Genomic DNA, 23,925 nt, shown 5'->3' on the forward strand with positions numbered 1-23,925 from the left:
GTTTCGTGATATGTGGTGGGGTTTTCATAAAATGGGTTTTGGAGAGTTATTATTGTAATGAAACGTATTTTCAGTGATGTCATTTTCAGAATATTTGGGAAAATTGGTGTTGTAAAATTAACTGAGCAACGCTTATTTAAGTAATTGGCAATCTCATTTACTGCAGTCAAAATGAAGATTTTCACGACCCATTTGATTTCTTGTATGTAGCTTACTTAAATTTACGTTTTTATTTATACGTTTAGGCTCAGTTTTGTTTTAGTTTAGATATTTCAAAAGAAAACCTTATGTAAAACTGACAATTTGAACACCACTAAACAACACAATTAACTTGATTTTGTGCCAATTCTCCAAGTTGTGTGTTACAAACGTTTTGCGTTATTAAACTTCAAGAAAGTTGACTTTAAAAAACAAAACAACACCCAATATATGTTTTTGGGGTAATTAATTAAATCATTTATTCATAATGTAGTACTAAGTGTTGTAATTTATTAATTTTTTTTAGGTACATTTATGTGTCTACTGATAGTTGTAAAGAAGAGTCATCAGGAAGCGAACCCAGAATAGTCGGTGTGGCATAAAGCACGCTTCTCAGACCTCATTGCTGATATAGTGGCGAGTTCCAGAGAAGGCTGCGAGCTAGGAGCAGAACTTGCCAAGAAACTAGTAAGTCTTAAATATTTAACGCAGTTTAATCTGAACGGAACTACTGAATGTACCCTTGATATAGAGGTGGGCCTGTTATGGAGGTAAAACACACGCGCTTGTGGAATGCATGTCTGAAAAACCATTACCGTCCAGGATATTAAAATAATTATTAAGAAGTTATAAAATTAATCCATGAACCCGAATCTGGATAACATTTATTCATAATAGCATAACTACCAAACACCTATACAGGGTTGCAAACGAATTGTTTTAGGGTACAATGATGAAAATACTTGGTAAAAAGGCATCAGGTTAGCACATTTTCCCCGAATATTTCTATATTGTTTGCTCCAGCACTAGAGGGACAAGGTAGCCCCCTCCCCGCCCCCTGCCTCGTACGCTTATGTAACTGATTGATTCAACAACGTTTAACGGGCTTACAACTTAAGACACAATTTTTTTTTTTATATAGGACGTACGTTTACAACTATGTGTGAGACTGTTGTAGTAGTGTGTATGATTAACACTATGTTACACGTTTCAGCTCAAAACTCGTGTGTTGAGGTCCAAGCGTCTACAGAAGCTAGTAAAACGTCAGGCAAGACTGGGGAATTTAACCGTTCTAGACAAAACACTCAACACGTCCAGCATCGAACTTTCTCTCAACGAGGTTAGTACGAGTATATACCAGTGGCGGGTCTAACAGGGGAGGGCCCCCTAATTATTATTAATTTTTAAATTTGACTTTGGAGAATCCATGCGAAACGTTTGTGTCCTTTGGCCACATGCCATTACCCTCCCACCCAAATGAATTTTCTGGATCCGCCACTGTTTACAATGCTGTTGGTACAGCTTGAATGTTTTTTTTTTTGCTCCCATTTTGAGAGGGAAGGATCCCTAACCATTCTGACAAATGCAACTAGTGTGAATGCCAAGGGAAAGGAAAATGGGGGGGGGGGGGGGGGGCTGGGGTGTGTGTGTGTGTGTGTGCGCGCGCCTGGAAGGTATATATTATACATTGTTTGCATTATAAAAGCAATTCCCGCCATCTCAATTCAGATTTCAACGACATCTTTCAATTCCAACGAGTTCTATCCTGTGCTAGTTTTGATCGAGTAAACTAGTGGAGTGGCAGTCCTCTTTGAGTGGTGCAGAAAGGGTGTATTGTACGCTAAAGGATCTCCTCGGGAGTGGGTGTCCTCCTTTAGACGAGACACTAGATGGAAATTCACGGAATCGAGCACTATTTTGCCAAACTCTATATTCAGCAGAGATACGGTTTTGATTATGGATAATGGTTTTATCGTTCCAAAATGACCCTGAAATCTTAAATCTCGGGATGGTGGTGGTGTGTGTGTGTGGTCGGGGGGGGGGGGGGTGTGTCAATTCGATGGTCTGGGTGATAAAGATACATACCTGTATTTGATAGCCCAAACCTGTCGCGGGGGTGTGCGGGAAATGCTCTCCCCAGAACATTTTGAATTCCAGATATTAAAATACGTCAGTTCCAGCCTTCAGAACAGAATAACAGGGGAAAGTGGTGGAGGGCCATGGCCATGTTGGCCATGTGTATACACAGTTTAGAAAGTATATATAAAAAAATCTTTTGTCGTCTGCGTTTCAGAATCTTCAGTTGGATTACGAGGCTATACAGAAGTACAGCCAGCTGTTGATTACGGTCAGGAGGCACGCGAGAACCGCAAGACGGACGATGCGTCATACGAAGAACAAAATGAGAAACCTGGCAGCTCAGCTTCGTCAAGCTATGACGTATCGCGGAGAACGTCCTTTGAGGATCCAAGGAGTGCCAGGAGACGTGAGGAGTGCACGGGATCGCCGACGAACCATGAACGAAGTCGAGAAGGCCATAAACGACTACGCAATAATCCAGGAGATCGCGGGGTATTTGAACAAAATGAGCGTTCTCTATCCCATGTACAACGAGTATGTTCAGAGACTGGCGTCCGCAGAAACTGAATGTTGATAGTTTTACAAACATCTGCTATTTTGAAAGTTGTTATTTCAAACTTGAAACTCTCTCCAGTTAGGAGACATAATGTGTAACGGTTGTGGGAATACATACTGTATCAGTCTAGAGGTGTGGTAATACAGACGGTATCAATCTACAGTTCTGGTATTACATGTACAGACTGCATCAGTCTACCGTTGTGGTAATACTAACTGCATCAGTCTACATTAATTTTGTGGTAATACAAATTGTATCAGTCTACAGTTGCCCAGTAGCAATGGTTAAGTTGCGTTAATATGCAATATATTATTACTTACAGCATCCCTGGTAATTAAGCACGGGAATCGGCAATGCCGTAAATACTGCCGCGGTGTTTTAATATTTCCGCGGCATTTATTTTACTGTGGAACATTCAATTTTCTGTCACTTTTCTTAGCTATTTAATTATTGTAATACTGACAAATTAAACTCCTCGGTTTTTTTTCGTTTTTTTTTTACATAAACTGCAAAACTATAATTCCAACGGCATTTACCACGGCATATTTGGTTTGCCGAAGCCAATTTCTAAATTAATTGCCAGGGTTGCCTACTTGAACATCTTTAATTTTTACATTTTTAATTACATTAAATGGACCTACAGCATATGCCTCAGTGGGAATGTGGTTATTATATCGAGGTAGAATACATGTACGATTCCGAAATGTCCGTTGTAGATAGGTGGTTTTATACAATGTGCTTTTAAAGCAGATTCTGCTGTACATATATTTAATAATTTTAATTATAGGAATTTTATATGCAGTTATCTAAGCATTGTTTTATGTATTTCACAAATCATTTGTGTTACTACATAAGTATTTAAAGTTTACATTTGCAATTTTAGCGTGTGTACATAAACACACTAATCAATGATGAAACAGTGAATGGAATTCCAATCGATGAGTGAATAGTGACACACACACGCACGCACGCACACAGGCACACATACACACACGTACGTTGTAAATATTTGTATATCTTACAGCCATGTTACACAATGTTTTAATTCATTGTATTTTCTCAACCAGTGATTGTATTTGGATTATTTGTATTTTGATTAGTTGTAGAAATACATTTTTTAATAAATAAGAAAATTGCACTTGTTTTTCTTTTTCACTAAAATTAAACAAAATGCTCGTGCCACTAACAGATAAAGAGTAGAGATAAAGAGTAGTTCATGACTGTGTTCACGTGTTTTCGCCAATATCTTCAGACACATAGGGACGACATCCGGGGTGGGACAGGGTCTCAATCTCTAGTGGAGGGGGAGGGGGCACAGTGTATAAACCAGAGTTGTATCTTTATTTATAAAGAGTAGGACAAAAATATTTCTGAGTACAGTTTCTGGCCTTGGTCAGAAATTGTGCTCGCAACGAGCGAGCTTAAACATTAGGTTGATATCAGCACGTTAGTTCTCGACCTCTGACCTGACAGTCATTTGTGGGCATACGTACGTACATACATACATACATACATACATACATACATACATACATTTTTTCCTCGAGTTGGGTGGAGGTGTAGGGTGAACTGACTGAATGAAACAAAAATAGTTGATTACACAATCTGAATAACACGCTTGTTGTCATTAATATATAATTATGATATATATGTACTTGCTGTTGTCACTGACAAATCAGTTGATTGGATTCATATATGCTTTATTTTGTGAGGAATTATTTGAATAGATCCCAGCATCTAGCCTGGTGCTTATAAAACTTTTATTATCTCGCCTTCATGTGAAATACTCGAATTTCATTGGTTATTTAGCCTTGCAAAAAAACACCTTATACCTCGCGTGGGCGGAGTTAAATATCTTATACCCCACCTGTAACATCGAACTGCTGTTATTGTATTAATGCGCCATACAAATATTCGTCTGTTACCAACGTAAATAAAACATGGCTGTCCAACGATTTGCCAACCACTTGGAAAATTAAATTGAAGAAAAGCGAGCATTTTAATGTGGCGAAGCATTGTAATAATACAGCTAATTTTAAATTTGAATGACGTCAATATTCCAAGATAAATTCGTTGTAGAAGGAACACTAGGGGTTTATGGATTTTTATATTTTGTCAATAGGAAGACAGCCACTCCCGAGAAGATCCTTTACTGGAGATTTCATCCATTTTGTATCGCCACAAAGAAGACTGCCACTCCCAGACTAGGTTACTAAATCTAAACTAGCACCGGATATAGCTCATTAGAATAAGTACAGCTGCGATAACATGCACTCATGAATCACTGTCATTGCAGTGATAATAATAATATGGTGTTCGCGAAATAATAGTTTTCACTTTTCTATTGCTGTAGATGTCCTTTAATTGTTCAGGGGGTTCTTAATTTCTCTGTGTATATACTACTACTACTACTACTACTACTACTACTACTACTACTACTACTACTACTACTACTACTACTACTACTACTAGTCATATTAATCATAATCATAATATTATATTGTGTGTGTGGCGGGGAGAGAGAATTGTGTTGTTGTTGTTTTTTGTTTTTGGGTTTTTAATGTGTGTGTAAAGATGCATTTTCTGTATGACTATTCTGTATGATAATTTAAGATATTCAGTTCTGATTATTTATAAAAAGTACGATGCGTCATCACAGTAATGACATTGAGAATAAGCCTCATTACTTATTTAGTGCTAACAACCACATCAACTATATCGATTTGGAAATTGTATGTCTTTCGGACGTTTCTTATTTTCTGATAAATTAACTACGTTTTAGAAAACAAAACAAGCCCAACCCCAAACAAAACAAAAATAAACCTATGAAAATAAAAAAAGTTTGTTAACAAATTACTATTAAATTGTAGGCCTATACAGAGCCGTAGCTGGAGGACGGGGGTGGGGGTGGGGGTGGGGGGAGGGGAGGGGGTCAAGGGGGGGGGGCCCTCAGAAAAAATCCAGAAAAAATTATAGAAACTTAAAGAAAATTCTTTTCTTAAATGTTTAAGTTTTAGACTATTAACTACTCAGTTGCCCCCCCCCCCCCCCACAAAAAAAAAAAAAAAAAAAAAAAATCCTAGCTACCGCCCTGCTATAGATTAAAAGTTAATTTGTAACTCAAGGGTGAAGACAAAATGCTGGAACAGCTAGGGTTTGCTGTTTCACCGATTACGTATGTAAGAGGCCGAGCGCTCGAGAACTATTAGACTGGTACCATCGATTTCCATCATATTCATCTATATAACGTCAGTCTCAAAAACGGTCTAGCGATCGCACACTATCCTGAACAGAGACTAAAGGCAGAATTGCGGGTGTTGTTCCATTAGTTACTGCTACCTCTGCAATTCAATCTGATTAAAATTAGCTCTACTGGTCTCGCCAGTAGATCTAACAGCATTGCGTGGACTCCCATGTCCAGGTGACATTTCATCTATACATAACAATTTAAATATCGACCAATTACACTTCGCCTTTTATAACGTTATTCGGGAGCATACAAATTATAAAAATATCGGTCGAGACTATTTATGCAATAGGCGAACTTGTTGATCTATTGCAACATTGAAAAAACAGGGGTAAAAGTGCAGTAATAAACTCTGGATTGTATACTAGTATAAACAGATTTTATGGTCATACCATCACGGTTTTTTTTCCGTCTTGAAACGAATTTTATATAACATTTTATATTGAAATTAGTTTCCGGCATACTTCGTAATTCACCCGAATCATTTTGTATATCCTTGGCATAAACCCGGATGTTTTCAAAAAAATTTCAAATCACTGGCATGATTTTGCAAGTAAGGTTTTGATTGGTCGAATGAAAGGTCAACTGGACATGAACTCCAACGGGCTGCTGTTAGATCCACATGTAATAGTAGAGCTAATTTTAATTAGATTGCTCTGCAATTTTAAAAGAAATCAACCAAAAATATATGTTAAGCTTTGTTTTCTTTAACGATACCATTAAAGACCATTTCATTTATTTCATTTCAATTTATCTTTTTGTGCTTATATCTAATTAAGGTTCAAGCACGCTGTCCTGGGCACACACACCTCAGATATCTGGGCTGTCTGTCCAGGACAGTGGGTTAGTTGTTAGTGGTTAGTGAGAGAGAAGAGGGTGTAGTTGTCTTACATCTACCCATTGAGTCGTTAAAACGTATAGTCTTAGAAAGGAAACCCGCTACATTTTTCCATTAGTATATGCATCATCCCACAGACAGGATAGCACATACCACGGCCTTTGATATACCAGTCGTGGTGCACTGGCTAAAACGAGAAATAGCCAAATGGGGCCACCGACGAGGATCGATCCTAGAGCGACCGCGCATCAGACAAGCGCTTTACCACTGGGTTACGTCCCGCCCCTGTCAAAGACTGGGCCCACTGAGGTGGTTCGATTCTACGATGTAATCAGTTTGAACATTGGGATTATGTTATCAGCGGCTGTCACGGGGATTCTATAATACCCGTAACTGAATAAAACACGATTATCAAAATATCTCTCCTAACTGTATATCTATTAGATCTCTCTGTAACAGGCTGTTAAACCCTAGTATGGCTCGTCTCTAGGTATGATCAGAGATACGATCTTATATAAAGTATATATTATTATAGCACGTTAGTTCTCTAGAAACACAACAAAACACAATACACTTTGGAATCTATATTAATCTACGCTGACAAATGTACAGCCGTAGTAGTTAATTAATAACAGCAATAATAACAACCCAGAACTGATCACTTAATTAGTTAATCTCTAGGTGTCTAGTTACACAATATGCGAATCACTTCACCGTTACACCACACCCACACGTGTGATAATTGAGAAACGCCTCCAGGAGAAGTTAATTAATAAAGGAATTACAACACCATTCCTAACTGGTTAATTTTTAATTAACCCTTACTACTCGTTCAGTAACGTGTGATAATTTAGGAACGCTTCCAGGGGAACTTAATTAATAAAGGAATTACAGCTCTATTCCTAACGGGTTAATTTTTAATTACCCCTAACTACTCATTCAGTAACCTTGTAACACAGAATTAATACTGGTACCGATCACAATAAAGACAATAACCTACAGTGTACCTAGGTCCGCTAGGATGACTGGCTAAGCTTTATATTACCAAATACTCATATAATGTTAGAACAAAAAGTCTACGATTTACTTCGTCAGATGACCGAAGACACTGTCTAAAGAATATTGGTATAATACAGTATTAAAATATTTAAAGTCACATCAATCACATCAAGGTTATACACAGAGCAGAAATGATATTTACCAAAGTCCAAACGGACTAACGTTCCCAGGAAGCTTCCTTTTCCGTTTCTGTCTCGATATCTCTAAAACTAGCTATTTATTATAAATCAGAATTCGCCTGGGGATACAAGGCGGTACCTCACGTATCATCTCATATTCCAACTCTACTAGAGTCGATATATTTCTCTCTGATCGTCAGACTTACTGACGCCATCGTCGCCAAATCACGGTTGTAAAAACCGCACTCGCAGAGGTATTACGTAACTACTCGCCACGTGGCCTCCACAGCTGGACTAAGTGCATATTGGAATGCCCGATCGCGCGAAGTATTACGTAACAAGTTGCCCAGCTATCTAAGTGCATTGAAACTGCACACGGCCCTCTAACACAATTAAAATCGCCACAGGCGAAACAAATTTAAGAGCATGTACCGTCACACACCCCCACCTCAAAAAGGATATTTCCTCTACTCTAGGAATAGGGAAATATACTACATTAAAACAAAGGGGTGCGTTAACCGACGCATACGGGCATTTATAACACATGTAATAATAAGGTGACTACCAGTAATCACACTGAGTCTCTGAGTCCCTGGTATACAAATAAAATATATATAATCAAAACAGAAATAAAGAATGTCAACACATTATCATAACGTTCAACTTCGGGACAGGGCATCAGCGATTACATTGGATGTGCCCTTGATATGTCCAATGGTAATTGGGTATTCTTGCAGAAGAAGACTCCACCTCAAAACTCTCTGGTAGGAGGCTTTCATTAGGATGGTCCAGTCCGTCTTCGTCTTCTTGGAACAGCACAGCTCCAGCACCCACGTCACTGGCACCCACAGCTAGCTTGAACGGCATTCGGTAGTCTGGTGCTGCCATCACGGGAGACGAGTAGCGCCTCTGCTTGAGACGGTTGAATGACTTCTCGCATTCACCTGACCAATGTAACTTCGTTTCCTTCTTTTTTAGCGTCGCACGTTTTCCAGGATTTCTCCGATAGGCATGCTGTCGAATCGGTGTAGCGTTGGGTTCCAAGCGCACATCTTGGTTTAAGGTGTTGGTAACCGTTGGAAGGTTCTGACAAATGGAAACATTGTCTTGTTTCAACGTAGTCAATTTTGCTTGCTGGGGGTTCAAGTCTGCTAGAATCTGGCCGTTGGCCAACTTGACCTCTGCAGTCTTGACGTCATCACAGGAAATTGAGTGTCTCTCTGGAACTATCGGCAGTCTGTCAAAATAACCTTTTAGCAAATTGATGTGACAATACCTACTTTTCCTAACCCTATCAGGAGTGTTTATCACATACCCTGTCTCATTAACTCGTTTGAGCACAACATAGGGCCCGAAATACCTGTTCTGCACAGAACCCCGTTTAATGGGAAGGTACAGCAGCACTTTATCCCCTGGTTTAAATTCCCGACTCCTAGTCTTCCTATCAAACACTGATTTTATTTTGCTCGGAGCATGGCTCAGTTGCTTCCTAGCCTTCCTATCAAACTCTGATTTTATTTTGTTCTGAGCATGGCTCAGTTGCGTCCTAGCTAGTTCGGTCGCCGGCAACCTCCGATCTCTAACTCTCTTATTTATTAATACTCCCTTGTCCACAGTTAACAAAGTAGTGCGAACTGCCAACAGTTTTGGATCAGCCCCCTGCTCTAGAATTAACTCTTGTCTATTACAAGGTAAATCCCCTCTATCAAACACAACTGGTTCAATTCCTCTCTGCGGGAGATCAACGGGTTCCACCACATTTAATTTGTCAGTTGACTTATCTACCATTTTACTGATAACCTCATCCACTCCAATTTCATGGCTCACACACGTATCAGACAAATCACAAATATCCTCTGCGTCTTGTGCTAACCTACTGGCCATAGCCCTAGTCATTACACACTCAGGATATCTAATCTCATCAACCTCACTCTCTTCTACTGGTAAAGGGCTGTCTTTAATTAACAATTGGTCACATGTCGGCTGACAACACTGACTAGTCAAATCATTACCCAACAAAACTCCTATGTTTTCAACAGGCAAGTCCTTCACAACACCCATAATGACTGGTCCCGTCACAAACTTCGAACACAAGAAAACCTTATGTAACCTGACAACCATATTTTCTCCAGTAACCGAGGTTAAAACCAAACTACGTCCTATGTCTGAATTTTCAATACCAGCTAAACTCTCTTGCGTGATCAAACTCTGACTATACCCGGTATCTCTATAGATTGATATAGCCTTAGGACTCAATTCTTGTTTCACATCACAAACCATACCAGTGGACACATACGGGTTTACTTTCTCTGCCATGGGACTAACCATTAACTCACTCGCTAACGGAGCTGACCTCACTAAACCGACCACTTGCGCATTATCGCGTTTCCTTTTAAAACAGTCTCCGATAAGATGGTTATCCTTTTTACAGTAACTGCAATGTGGACGAAAAGTTCGTGCATTGGCTGATAATGCAGGCCTATCCTTACTTTGCCCACCAGATGCATTCCTTGCCTGACTAGCTGACCAACTAGATGACTCTCCCCGATAGTTACTTTCCCGGGAAAAACCTGGCTGAAATTTCTTCTTATCACCCTGTTGTAAAGAGCTACCCGGTACTGCCTGAGCTTTGTGTATTAACACGTAATCATCTGCCACTATGCCTGCCTCCTCTATCTTTTTGACATCACGATCCTCTAAATGAATACGTAAGCTAACTGGTAATCCATTTTTAATGTCCTGTAAGATCAACAACTCCCGTAACTCGGTATATGACTCTACCTGATGAGAAACAACCCATTTATCAAACATCCCTGCCTTCTTAGCCACAAACTCACTATAAGACTGACCCTGCGTTTTTCTCAACTCGCTATACCGTAAACGATAATCCTCAGGTCGTAATTCATAAGCCCTCAACACTGCAGCCTTAACTAAGTCGTACTGACTTGCTCGCTCATCACTCATTGAATTATAAGCTATACTAGCCTTCCCCTTAAACTTAGACACGGCTAACAATGTCCACTTAGACTCCGGCAAATTTAGCTGCTTAGCGGCCCGTTCAAAAAGTTGGAAGAACATGTCTACCTCCTGATCGTCAAATACAGGCACTGATCTATAAGTCTCCGACATGTTAAAACCATTTCCTGCCTCACGTCTAACTTCTTCAGTATTCAACTTTAACTCATGTTCCACTTTTAATTTTTCTAACTGGAATTCTCTATTCCTTTCTTCTTTCTCTCTATCCCTATCTTCTCTTTCTCTCTCTCTCTCTCTATCCCTCTCTTCTCTCTCTCTATCCCTCTCTTCTCTCTCTCTCTCCCTTTCTCTATCCCTATCTTCTCTATCTCTATCTTCTTTCTCTCTATCTCTATGTCTATCTTCTCTATCTCTCTCTTCTCTTTCTCTCTCTCTATCCCTCTCTCTATCTTCACTATCCCTATCTTCTTTCTCTATCTTCTCTTTCTCTCTCTCTCTATCTAATGCACGTTCTTCTCTTTCGTACTCAAGCTTTTTAAAAGCTAACTGTTGTTCCATACTCAAGTCACTTATCTCTATCTCTGGAACAATCTCACTGTCTTCCATAACAGGCCTATCACCAAAAACTTCCTGGATAATAATTGTCTTTATATCACCTAAGGTTTTAGCTGATGTTAAATCAATTTCTCGCTCACCCGCGATTTCAACTAACTCGGCCTTACGTGCTCGCTTAATCTCCACTACACTGAGCGTAGGCCTATCCAGCAAATTCTTATCCATGTTTAGATATGACGCACTTATTATTAATTAATTTTCTAGTGAACAACGTGCTACTTCGAGTAAATTTGTAAAATTAATTTATAAAGCCCCCATTTACAAACAATACTTTTTTAAATATGCATGTCCCGTTTCAGATCCGGGACGAGCGCCCCAAGTTTCTACTCCTGTCACGAGGATTCTATAATACCCGTAACTGAATAAAACACGATTATCAAAATATCTCTCCTAACTGTATATCTATTAGATCTCTCTGTAACAGGCTGTTAAACCCTAGTATGGCTCGTCTCTAGGTATGATCAGAGATACGATCTTATATAAAGTATATATTATTATAGCACGTTAGTTCTCTAGAAACACAACAAAACACAATACACTTTGGAATCTGTATTAATCTACGCTGACAAATGTACAGCCGTAGTAGTTAATTAATAACAGCAATAATAACAACGCAGAACTGATCACTTAATTAGTCAATATCTAGGTGTCTAGTTACACAATATGCGAATCACTTCACCGTTACACCACACCCACACGTGTGATAATTGAGAAACGCTTCCAGGAGAAGTTAATTAATAAAGGAATTACAACACCATTCCTAACTGGTTAATTTTTAATTAACCCTTACTACTTGTTCAGTAACGTGTGATAATTTAGGAACGCTTCCAGGGGAACTTAATTAATAAAGGAATTACAGCTCTATTCCTAACGGGTTAATTTTTAATTACCCCTAACTACTCATTCAGTAACCTTGTAACACAGAATTAATACTGGTACCGATCACAATAAAGACAATAACCTACAGTGTACCTAGGTCCGCTAGGATGACTGGCTAAGCTTTATATTACCAAATACTCATATAATGTTAGAACAAAAAGTCTACGATTTACTTCGTCAGATGACCGAAGACACTGTCTAAAGAATATTGGTATAATACAGTATTAAAATATTTAAAGTCACATCAATCACATCAAGGTTATACACAGAGCAGAAATGATATTTACCAAAGTCCAAACGGACTAACGTTCCCAGGAAGCTTCCTTTTCCGTTTCTGTCTCGATATCTCTAAAACTAGCTATTTATTATAAATCAGAATTCGCCTGGGGATACAAGGCGGTACCTCACGTATCATCTCATATTCCAACTCTACTAGAGTCGGTATATTTCTCTCTGATCGTCAGACTTACTGACGCCATCGTCGCCAAATCACGGTTGTAAAAACCGCACTCACAGAGGTATTACGTAACTACTCGCCACATGGCCTCCACAGCTGGACTAAGTGCATATTGGAATGCCCGATCGCGCGAAGTATTACGTAACAAGTTGCCCAGCTATCTAAGTGCATTGAAACTGCACACGGCCCTCTAACACAATTAAAATCGCCACAGGCGAAACAAATTTAAGAGCATGTACCGTCACAGCGGCGGATCTAAGAATGGGTGGGTGGGGAAGCAGGGCCCAGGCCCTCCCTAAATTTTGCGACCCCCGTAAATGGATTTACTGGATCCGCCACTGATTATGGTTAGTTTTAGACGTAGAAAAACATTCTGTAGTACCCTGGATTCTTGGATATAACGAGCAGCGCAACATATTGTCAGTCGGACTTAACGGGATATCAAGAGTTTTCTGCTCTAGCAAGAGTTCCGTTTGTACCCTCCTGTGACGGAGACAGCCGTCTGCACATTAACGTTTGACCAGGGTCTGAAACAACTGGAGTAGCACTTTAATGATTCGATCATAGAAAGCCGTTGCATGGAGTAATTAACCCAAGAAGAAGCCCCCTTTTAGTTAGATGGTATCTGTATTGTTGGTAGTTTTAGAGAATTAGTGTGGCCATTATTTCGCAGAAAACTGCCAAAGATAAGGGACCCATCTGCAACAAGCAAAAGAGGGGATAGAAGCCTGGAGTTCTTTCTGTATAGGGACTTGGGTGGCAACCACGTACAGGGAACTATATTAGTCCAGTTGACATAGGTAACTATGTTTTACTGCTCTGTTGTGGCATTCAATTATAATTATGTGTATTCTTGTTATGCTCAGTGTGGAAAGGAAAGCTGGTAATTTAAGTCAGGCCGACTAAAATAAACTGTAGGCGTCGCTTTCCCCAAAAAACTAGATAGAAAGAAATGTTTTATTTAACGACGCACTCAGCACATTTTATTTACGGTTATATGGCGTCAGACATATGGTTAAGGACCATACAGATATTGAGAGAGGAAACCCACTGTCGCCACTTCATGGGCTACTCTTTTCGATTAGCAGCAAAGGATCTTTTATATGCACCATCCCACATACAGGGTAGCACATACCACGGCCTTTGATATACCAGTCGTGGTGCACTAGCTTAAGCGAAAAACAGCCCAATGGGCCCACCAACGGGGATCGATCTCACACCGACGCGCATCGAGCGAGCGCCGTACCACTGGGCTACGTCTGAACCCCCACCAAAAAAACCCCAAAACCCAAACAACAACAACAAAAACAAACAAAAACAAACAAAAAACTAGATAGAGGTTTATAATATCGATAACTGGTAGTCCTAGTTCGATGACTTAGTAAGCTGTAGGTTATCAGAATATAAGAGGCGTGGGAAAGACAGCTAGTAATCTGAAGTCAGGACGACTAAAGTAAACTGTAGGCGTCTCTTACCCAAAAGTTACGAATAGTTATAATATCTATCACATGTAATCCTAGTATCCTCTGAATATTGGATGTAGGGAAAACTGAAGAGAGTAATTAGTTATTCTACGGTTGGTTGATGTTTTAACTGTGAGGGGTAACTATATCCCTGATTGCCAAGTGATTAAGTTTACGTGTGGTGCTCAGCCTAGAGGTGGTGTGACACCGATTGTAACAGGCCACGCACATGCTGTAACACTTACCTGGTATTATATAATACATATTTGAAACTAAACTTGTGTTGTTGTCTTTCTAGTGAATTTAACGTTGGTTAATAGTAAATGTATGTATACGATCTTGTTCCCTGAATACCCCTAGAGCGAAGCCACTCGGGTAGAAAAGTACCCGATACAGGGAGATCTATATGTATTACTACTCAAAAGAATTTAAGGGTCAGACGATATTTTCGACATTATTTTCTGAATGTCAATTATATTAGCTAGACCATAATGTCACGCATGGTATTGTTCCATTTTGACGAAAGTGGGTCTAAGCAACCCATAAATGAATTAAAATCCACTGTCATTGACACTGTCGACTAGTTCTAATGGCGAAAACATGCTTACATTTGCACGTAAATTAGGGCGAAAGCGAAAGGTCTGCTAAGTCCCCATAACTAGCTTTTTCACAAAGCGCTTCATTTGCACGCTTTGCATGTGTATTCCATGTTCCCAATGCTGAATTTCCGTATAATTGGAGCTTGCATTCGTGTACGGTGCACACTCCAAATTCGACAATGGTACGACGTCAACTGACTATCGAAGATCGAGGAAGGGCCATTGCTTGGTTTCAGGATGGCAATACGCAAAGAAATGTTGCTCTGAGACCTGGTGTCAGTCAGAGTGTCGTTGGCCGACTGTGGCAACGGTACCAAGCAACGAATTCTGTTCGAAATCGTCCACGTTCGGGAAGACCCCGAAGCACTACAAATAGAGAGGACCGCTACATCACCAATATGGCTCTACGTCAACGCACAACCACTGCACGCCGATTACATGACAATCTGCGGACTGCGACTGGAACTCGAGTGTCTGATCAAACCATACGCAATCGTCTGAGAGCCAATAATCTACGCTGCCGTCACCAGGCTGTTCGACCACCACTCCTACCACGTCACAGAACGGCCAGACGTCACTGGTGCACACTTCATCTGCGGTGGCAACGTGTTCAGTGGGGTCGAGTGATGTTCACTGATGAGTCCAGGTTTAGTCTCCAGTTCAACGACGGTCGGGTTCGTGTCTACAGACGTCCTGGGGAGCGCTTCGCTGACGTTAACGTTAGACAACGTCACCGGTTCGGTGGTGGCAGCGTCATGGTGTGGGGCGGCATCTCTATCCACCACAGGACCCCCCTCTATGTGGTGGATGGCAATCTGAATGGAATCCGCTATCTGAATGAGATTATCCGGCCGTTGGTTCTCCCAGGCCTTCAGCAGATTGGCGGCGGGGCAGTTCTGCAGGATGACAATGCCAGACCCCACCGCGCCAGGGTGGTAACGGACTTTCTCAGACAACAAGGTATCGCCAGGATGGATTGGCCAGCATATTCGCCTGACTTGGCCCCAATAGAGCACGCCTGGGACGAATTAGGCAGGAGAGTTCGGGATAACCATGCCCCTCCGGCCAACCTTCATGATCTGGGTCAACTTCTTATTGTAGAGTGGCAGGCCATTCCCCAAGAGTTCTTCAGACGTCTGATCAATAGCATGAGGCAACGATGTGTCGAGTGTATTCGCGCCAGGTGTGGATTCACACACTATTAAACGAATGTTCTAATGTGTAAAATCCATGTTTGACAACCTTCAACTTTGACAGCATGTCATGTGACTTTCTTGTACACAGTGACGTTTATTTGTGTTTTTTTGTAAATATGGAACAATAAATAAAAAAATTGGTGTAGTTTACATCATCAATCTAATACACTCTGAAACTTATTTGGTTATAAATTTTTGACCCTTAAATTCTTTTGAGTAGTATATATGTTGGGATATTTGGAGAAATAATGTTACACCCATTGCGGGTTTCTGATTCTGTTGCCTTTTAAAATGGCTACAAACTGTTCCTTGAATATACGATACCAAATGCATACGGACACTAGTCCGGCTTGTATCACATCGATTTGTATGTGTACACCATAATATTATATCGACCAAGATATCGATCACTGACACACCACCTGTGTCGTCACTGAGGTTGGATAGAAGGACATTTTTATTTAACGACGCACTCAACACATTTTATTTACGGTTATATGGATTCAGACATATGGTTAAGTACCACACATATATTAAGAGAGGAAACCCGCTGTCGATACTTCATAAGCTACTCTTTTCGATAAGCAGCAATGGATCTTTTATATGCACCATCCCACAGACAGGGTAGCACATACCATACATGCCTTTGATATACCAATCGTGGTGCACTGGCTGGAACGAGAAATATCCCAATGGGCCCACCGACGAGTCGTCGAGCGAGCGCTGTACCACTGGGCTACGTCCCGCCCCTTGAGGTTGGATAGCTGCATGCGTCTCTGGTACAATCACGCCATTGAAGACGGACAACCACCCTTCTACCATTAAACTATCAGGAGATATGTTTGTCGTGTTTGGTGCATGTTCCGTGGATCTTACCGTGGTCTAACCCAGGTCGGTGAATCTGGATAACAACGTTTATTCATATTAGCGTTACTGCCAAACAGTTGTATATGGATGCAAACGAATCACAACGCATTTTTACATGGACAACTAATATTGTGGGTAGAATGATGGAAAAAACATGGTGAAAAGATTTCAGTTCAGCTCATTTTGCCCGAATTTCTTCATCGGAATTGCTGTATCTTGTATCTCCTACAATGGTAAATTTACGGACTCTCAAAAGTTACTTGCCAATCAAAGTTATTAACAATATCTATAAATTTCTTTATGCTGCTACAGCTAAGCGTAGAACTTTACTGTAACTATACTCTACTGTGTCCCCCACTAGAATCAACCGTCCTATACATATATCTCTAAATGTATGTACAAAAATTATTTACTGTTATGTCTTATAATTATAGTACTGTATTGTAGTTAACATTATTGTTATAATATATATATTTAAAAAAAAAAAAAATCCCCCCACTGCCCCCTTTCCTTTCATCTCATTTCTTCCCGATCTGGCAACTCCTCCTATCTTTCAACTTCTTTCGCTGTCCACCTCCACATCCCAGTCCTTGTCTCTCCAACCGCGACAGGTGCTTGTCTCTTGTGGCTATCTGTACCACACACCTGCCATTCCCCATCAGGTTTTAGCTGTGGGCTTAGTCTGACCACTTCGGGGAGTGTTCAGTAGTTACTTTTGGCATTGTTAAGAGGCACTTGTAACCACCTACTATGCACCCCTACTACCGGCTGTCGTTAGTTAGTGACGTGGGTCAGACCAGCTTTATTAGCGGCAGAGGACGAGGATGCCAGGTGGGTGCAGGGAAATACACAGAGACTGCACCCGTGGAGGAAGTTGAGACAGGTAGGTGATGGTGTGGACAGCTCAGAAGACAGAATCGGAGGAAACTGGCAGAAAGTGTCGAAACAGATGTTTTATAATTCAGATTGTTATAATATTTACCATCTTGCCAAAATCTTGTTTCTGTTTCTGATTTAAATGTGTATTACTTTGTTCTTATGTGCCATAAAGCATACGAAAAATAAATAAATGAATTGAAATGAATTGGCGTCGGACATATGATTAAGGATCACGCAGATGATGAGAGAGGAAACCCGCTGTCGCCACACAACGGGCTACTCTTTCCGATTAGCAGTAAGGGATCTTTATCTGCAGCATCTCATAGACAGGATAGTACATACCACGGCCTTTGTTACACTAGCTGTGGAGCAATGGCTGGAACTAAATATAGCCCAATGAGCCCATCGACCGACCGCTCATCTTACACATGTTCAGTCGTACCTGGAGTATCGATCGCTGCCATTCAGGAAGACCACGTTGGCTATTATTAACTGGAATCGAGATGACAATCAGGAACTAAAACGTCTTCCTGAAACCACCACGGTACCACTCACACTGCCAAACGATTGGTTATTTCAAACAGGTAATTTTACCAATACATCCAAATGTACATTTTTTTATTTTTTTATTTTTTTTATTGTCCCCAGGTCATTTTGACGATGCCAGGGTTGGGGTGCCCTGATTCATCGCCTCACAGAATATGAATTAGATTATACACGCTAAATACTGGAAGTACATACACTTTGTGGTAGTATGCTGATTATAGTAATCGTAATACTTATACAAATAATGTACATGGTGATATATTTAATATTAATGCATATGTACATGTAGATAGTAGTATTATAAATGACTAGTTAATAGAAATATATTTAAATAGGCTGGTTGATGTAATGGGGACATAAAATAAATATATAAGTTTATAAAGAAAGAATGTTAAAAAGAGAAGTTATAGTAGGTAATTATAGTGATAAGTGATAATGTCAAAATTCACGTCAAGCGCTCGCTTGATAATTGTTTCTATTATCTTCCATCAAATTACTTTCTTGACTGAAGAGTCGTTTCCATGGTGCCCAGATTGTATTATACTCTTCATATTTACAGTTTTTAAAAAGAATATATTTTTCTATTTCGTATTTATTTTTTAAAAAGTTTTGAGCAGCTATTATATTTATTTAATTTTTTTCCATTTTTGTCTTGTATATATAATATTTAATGTTTATTAACAGCCAGAAATAAATATGTCTTTTATATCGCCTATTTGTCCAAATAAAATAATTGTTTTATTTAATTTTATTCGAATTCCTTTTTTGTTTAAAATCCAATTTACAACAGCATGCCACAGATCAATCACTTTATTACAATAGTAAAATAAATGTGTTAATGTTTCTGGTGAACTGCCACAGAACGTACATTCATTAGTATCTATGTATTTAATTTTATGTAAAAAAGTATTAGTTGTTAGTATCTGGTGTATAATTCTGTATTGAAACCATATCAAAGTTGTATCTTTGAGACTTATAAAAGGCACTCTATAATAGTTTCCCCATTCTTTTGAGTCAAACGCAAAACCTTGGTTTCTACATCTTATTTGTGATGTTGGTGTAATAATTTCGTGATTTAATGTCTTTAATACCTGTTTGACTTTTAAGAATAATATTAAATTTTACCGGAAATACAGGATTAGTTAGCAATGTAAAGTGGCCATTTCTAACGTTGTCTGCTTTATTTATAAATGCCTTAATGCTGTTTATAAGCGATGAATATTCTAAAAAGTGTGAATTTACGTTATATATATTTTTTAATTTCTCAAATGTAAAGAAATTTCCATCTTCATCAAGTAGATCGTTTATAAATATTATTCCCTTTTATAAATAATTTTTATAACAGAATGGTTTTGTATTTATTGTTATATTGCTGGTGTACCAAATATTTGAGCTTAAAATGTCTTCTATTTATTCAAAAATTAGTTTTTGTTGAATTAACTCCCAACTGTATAAGACATCTTTCCAAAACATGTTTTTTAATTTCTTTCTTTTTATATTCAAATAATAATCTCCATTTATTACAAGATCTCTATTGGATAAGTTAGTAGTAGATTCAAACAGTTTAATCCATTTTGAGTTACCTAAATATAGTCTCCTGAGCCATGAAGCTTCCAAATGTACATTTAAAACCAATTTGTTTTCAGTATATCCAAATTTATACCAAATTTAGCTTTTCTGTTTCGTTAAGTATTGTTCCGTGATATGTGGTGGGGTTTTCAAAAATGAACTGCTCTTTGACATAAATGGATTTTGGGGAGTTATTATTGTAATGAAACGTATTTTCAGTGATATCATTTTCAGAATATTTGGGAAAATTGGTGTTGTAAAATTAACTGAGCAACGCTTATTTAAGTAATTGGCAATCTCATTTACTGCAGTCAAAATGAAGATTTTCACGATCCATTTGATTTCTGGTATGTAGCTTACTTAAATTTACGTTTTTATTTATACGTTTAGGCTCAGTTTTGTTTTACTTTAGATGTTCGGCTGCGCTATGACGTTCGTCAGCAGAACTTTTTTTAATACGATTTGTCCGGCGTCCGTCCGTCAGTCCGTCAACTTTCCCTTTGACGTCTAACTTCTCCTATAAGTATTGATTGAATTGTCATTAAACGTGGTAGAATAACCATCACTTTTCACAAATAAATATTTAGGAAGTTTTTAGTTTTTATTAAATGTCTTTAAAATTTAAATTGATAAAGCGAATGTCTATCTTCTAAAGTTTTGATCGGATAGTTCTGAAATGTGGTATTCTCATTCTTTGGGGCAGTCTTCGCAAACTAGTGGAGAGATATTTTGGAAACTTTGAATTTGAGAACTGTTATTAAATTTAAATACAAATTTAGCATGCATCATTTTAAAAGAAAATCTTATATAAAACTGACAATTTGAACACCGATAAACAACACAATTAACTTGATTTTGTGCCAATTCTCTGAGTTGTCTGTTACATACGTTTTGCGTTATTAAACTTCAAAAAGGTTGACTTTAAAAACAACGAATCACCCAATATACAAAACAATATGATACCTTTTTATTAGAATTTATATTAGACGATTCTGCATGTATTATAGTATTAAAACATTTTAATTTTTATAGAAAATTTAAAATATACTTAACTTGATATCTGTATTTTTTACTCTTTGTTTTATTTAATAATATTTTTATTTTGAATGGAAATAATAATATTCATATACTTTACCTTTGTTTGACACCCAATTACAAATCCGTATGTTTGTTTTTAGTGATGTTTTTGGGGTAATTAATTAATTCAGTCATTCGTAATGTAGTACTAAGTGTTGTACTTTATTATTTTTGTTTAGGTACATTTATGTGTCTACTGATAGTTGTAAAGAAGAGTCATCAGGAAGCGAACCCAGAACAGTCGGTGTGGCATGAAGCACACTTCTCAGACCTCATTGCTGATATAGTGGCGAGATCCAGAGAAGGCTGCGAGCTAGGAGCAGAACTTGCCAAGAAACTAGTAAGTCTTAAATATTTAACGCAATTTAATCTGAACGGAACTACTGAATGTACCCTTGATATAGAGGTGGGCCTTTTATGGAAGTAAAACACACGTGCTTGTGGAATGCATGTGTGAAAAACCATTACCATCCAGGATATTAAAATTTTTATTAAGAAGTTATAAAATTAATCCATGAACCTGAAACTGGATAACATTTATTCATAATAGCATAACTAACAAACACCTATACAGGGTTGCACACGAACAACTACGCATTTTTACTTGGATTACAACTAATTTTGAGGGTAGAATGATGGAAATACTTGGTTATAAGGTATCAAGTTAGAACATTTTAACATTAATAATATTGATGTTTATGTCGCGCCTATAGCCAGGATGGCTTTGGATAATAAAGATGAGCCCGAATATTTCTATATTGTTTGCTCCATCACTAGAGGGACAAAGTACCCCGTTCCCCGCCCCCTGCCTCGTACGATTATGTAATTAATTGATTCAACAACGTTTAACGCGCTTACAACTTAAGACACAATTTAAAAAAGAAATAATTATATAGGAAGTACGTTTACAACTATGTGTGAGACTGTTGTAGTAGAGTGTATGATTAACACTATGTTACATGTTTCAGCTCAGAACTCGTGTGTTGAGGTCCAAGCGACTACAGAAGCTAGTAAAACGTCAGGCCAGACTGGGGAATTTAACCGTTCTAGACAAAACACTCAACAAGTCCAGCATCGAACTTTCTCTCAACGAGGTTAGTACGAGATTATACCAGTGGCGGGTCTAACAGGGGACGGGTTGGGGAGGGCCCCCCAATTATTATTATTTTTTTAATTTTACTTTGGAGAATCCATTCGAAACGTTTGTGTCCTTTGATCACATGTCATTACAGAGGATTTGATGGCCCAAACATGTCGCGAGGGAAGGTGGGTAGTGGGCGTGTTTGGGAAATGCTCTCCCGAGAACATTTTGAATTCCAGGTATTAAAACAGGCATTTCCAGCCGTCAGAACAGAGTAACAGGGGAAAGTGGTGGAGGGCCATGGCCCACACCCCGCCCCTTTGTCTGTAGGCACTGTGTATACACAGTTTAGAAAGTATAAAAACTAATCTTTTGTCGTCTGTGTTTCAGAATCTTCACTTGGGTTACGAGACTATACAGAAGTACAGCCAGCTGTTGATCAAGGTCAGGAGGAACGCAAGAATCGCAAGACAGACGATGCGTCAAACGAAGAACAAACTGAGAAACCTGGCAGATCAGCTGCGTCAGGATATGACGTATCGCGGAGAACGTCCTTTGAGGAGCCAAGGAGTCCCAGGCGACGCGAGGAGTGCACGGGATCGCCGACGAGCCATGGACGAAGTCGAGAAGGCCATAAACGACTACGCAATAATCCGGGAGATCGCGGGGTATTTGAACAAAATGAGCGTTCTCTATCCCATGTACAACGAGTATGTTCAGAAACTGGCGTCCGGAGAAACTGAATGTTGACAGTTTTACAAACATCTGCTATTTAATTTTTGTAATACTGACAAATTAAACTCCGCTTTTTTTTTTTTTTTTTTTTTACATAAACTGCAAAACTATAGTTCCCACGGCATTTTTCACGGCATATTTGGTTTGCCGACGCCAATTTCTAAATTAATTGCCAGGGTTGCCTACTTGAACGTCTTTAGTTTTTACATTTTTAATTACATTAAATGGACCTACAGCACATACCTCAGTGGGAATGTGGTTATTATATCGAGGTAGAATACATGTACGATTCCGAAATGTCCGTTGTAGATAGGTGGTTTTATACAATGTGCTTTTAAAGCAGATTCTGCTGTACATATATTTAATAATTGTAATTATAGGAATTTTATATGCAGTTATCTAAGCATTGGTTTATGTATTTTACAAATCAGTTGTGTTACTACATAAGTATTTACATTTTACATTTGCAATTTTAATAATGTACATAAACACACTAATCAATGATGAAACGAGTGAATGGAATTCCAATAGACGAGTGAATAGTGACACACACACGCACGCACACAGTCACGCATACACACACGTACGTTGTAAATATTTGTATATCTTATAGCCATGTTACACAATGTTTTAATTCATTGTATTTTCTCAACCAGTGATTGTATTTGGATTATTTGTATTTTGATTAGTTGTAGAAATACATTTTTTAATAAATAAGAAAATTGCACTTGTTTTTCTTTTTCACTAAAATTAAACAAAACGCTCGTGCCACTAACAGATAAAGAGTAGTTCATGACTGTGTTCACGTGTTTTCGCCAATATCTTCAGACACATAGAGACGACATCTAGGGTGGGGCAGGGTCTCAATCTCTAGTGGAGGGGGAGGGGGCACAGTGTATAAACCAGATTTGTATCTTTATTTATAAAGAGTAGGACAAGAAATTTTCTGAGTACAGTTTCTGGCCTTGGTCAGAAATTGTGCTCGCAACGAGCGAGCTTGAACATTAGGTTGATATCAGCACGTTAAATCTCGACCTCTGACCTGACAGTCATTTGTGGGCATACATACATACGTACATACATACATACATACATACATACATACATAC

General features: G+C 38.8%; 1 protein-coding gene across 1 annotated transcript; it reads left to right on the forward strand.

Annotated features, from left to right (window-relative positions):
- The first annotated feature begins 743 nt into the window (after window positions 1–743).
- LOC121382962 lies at window positions 744–23,486 on the forward strand. The gene is made up of 3 exons (XM_041512654.1): window positions 744–749; window positions 1,193–1,318; window positions 22,472–23,486. Exons 1-3 carry the CDS (start codon window positions 744–746, stop codon window positions 22,829–22,831), a joined length of 492 nt encoding a protein of 163 aa, XP_041368588.1. The 3' UTR covers window positions 22,832–23,486.
- Window positions 23,487–23,925: the final 439 nt, after the last annotated feature.

Source organism: Gigantopelta aegis, chromosome 10, assembly GCF_016097555.1.
Source record: "Gigantopelta aegis isolate Gae_Host chromosome 10, Gae_host_genome, whole genome shotgun sequence".
Taxonomy (NCBI): Eukaryota; Metazoa; Mollusca; class Gastropoda; order Neomphalida; family Peltospiridae; genus Gigantopelta; species Gigantopelta aegis.

Coding starts and splice junctions, on each gene's coding strand:
- LOC121382962 (XM_041512654.1), top strand. Junction 1,319..22,471: donor TCGAACTTTCTCTCAACGAG/GTTAGTACGAGT, acceptor TCTGTGTTTCAG/AATCTTCACTTGGGTTACGA.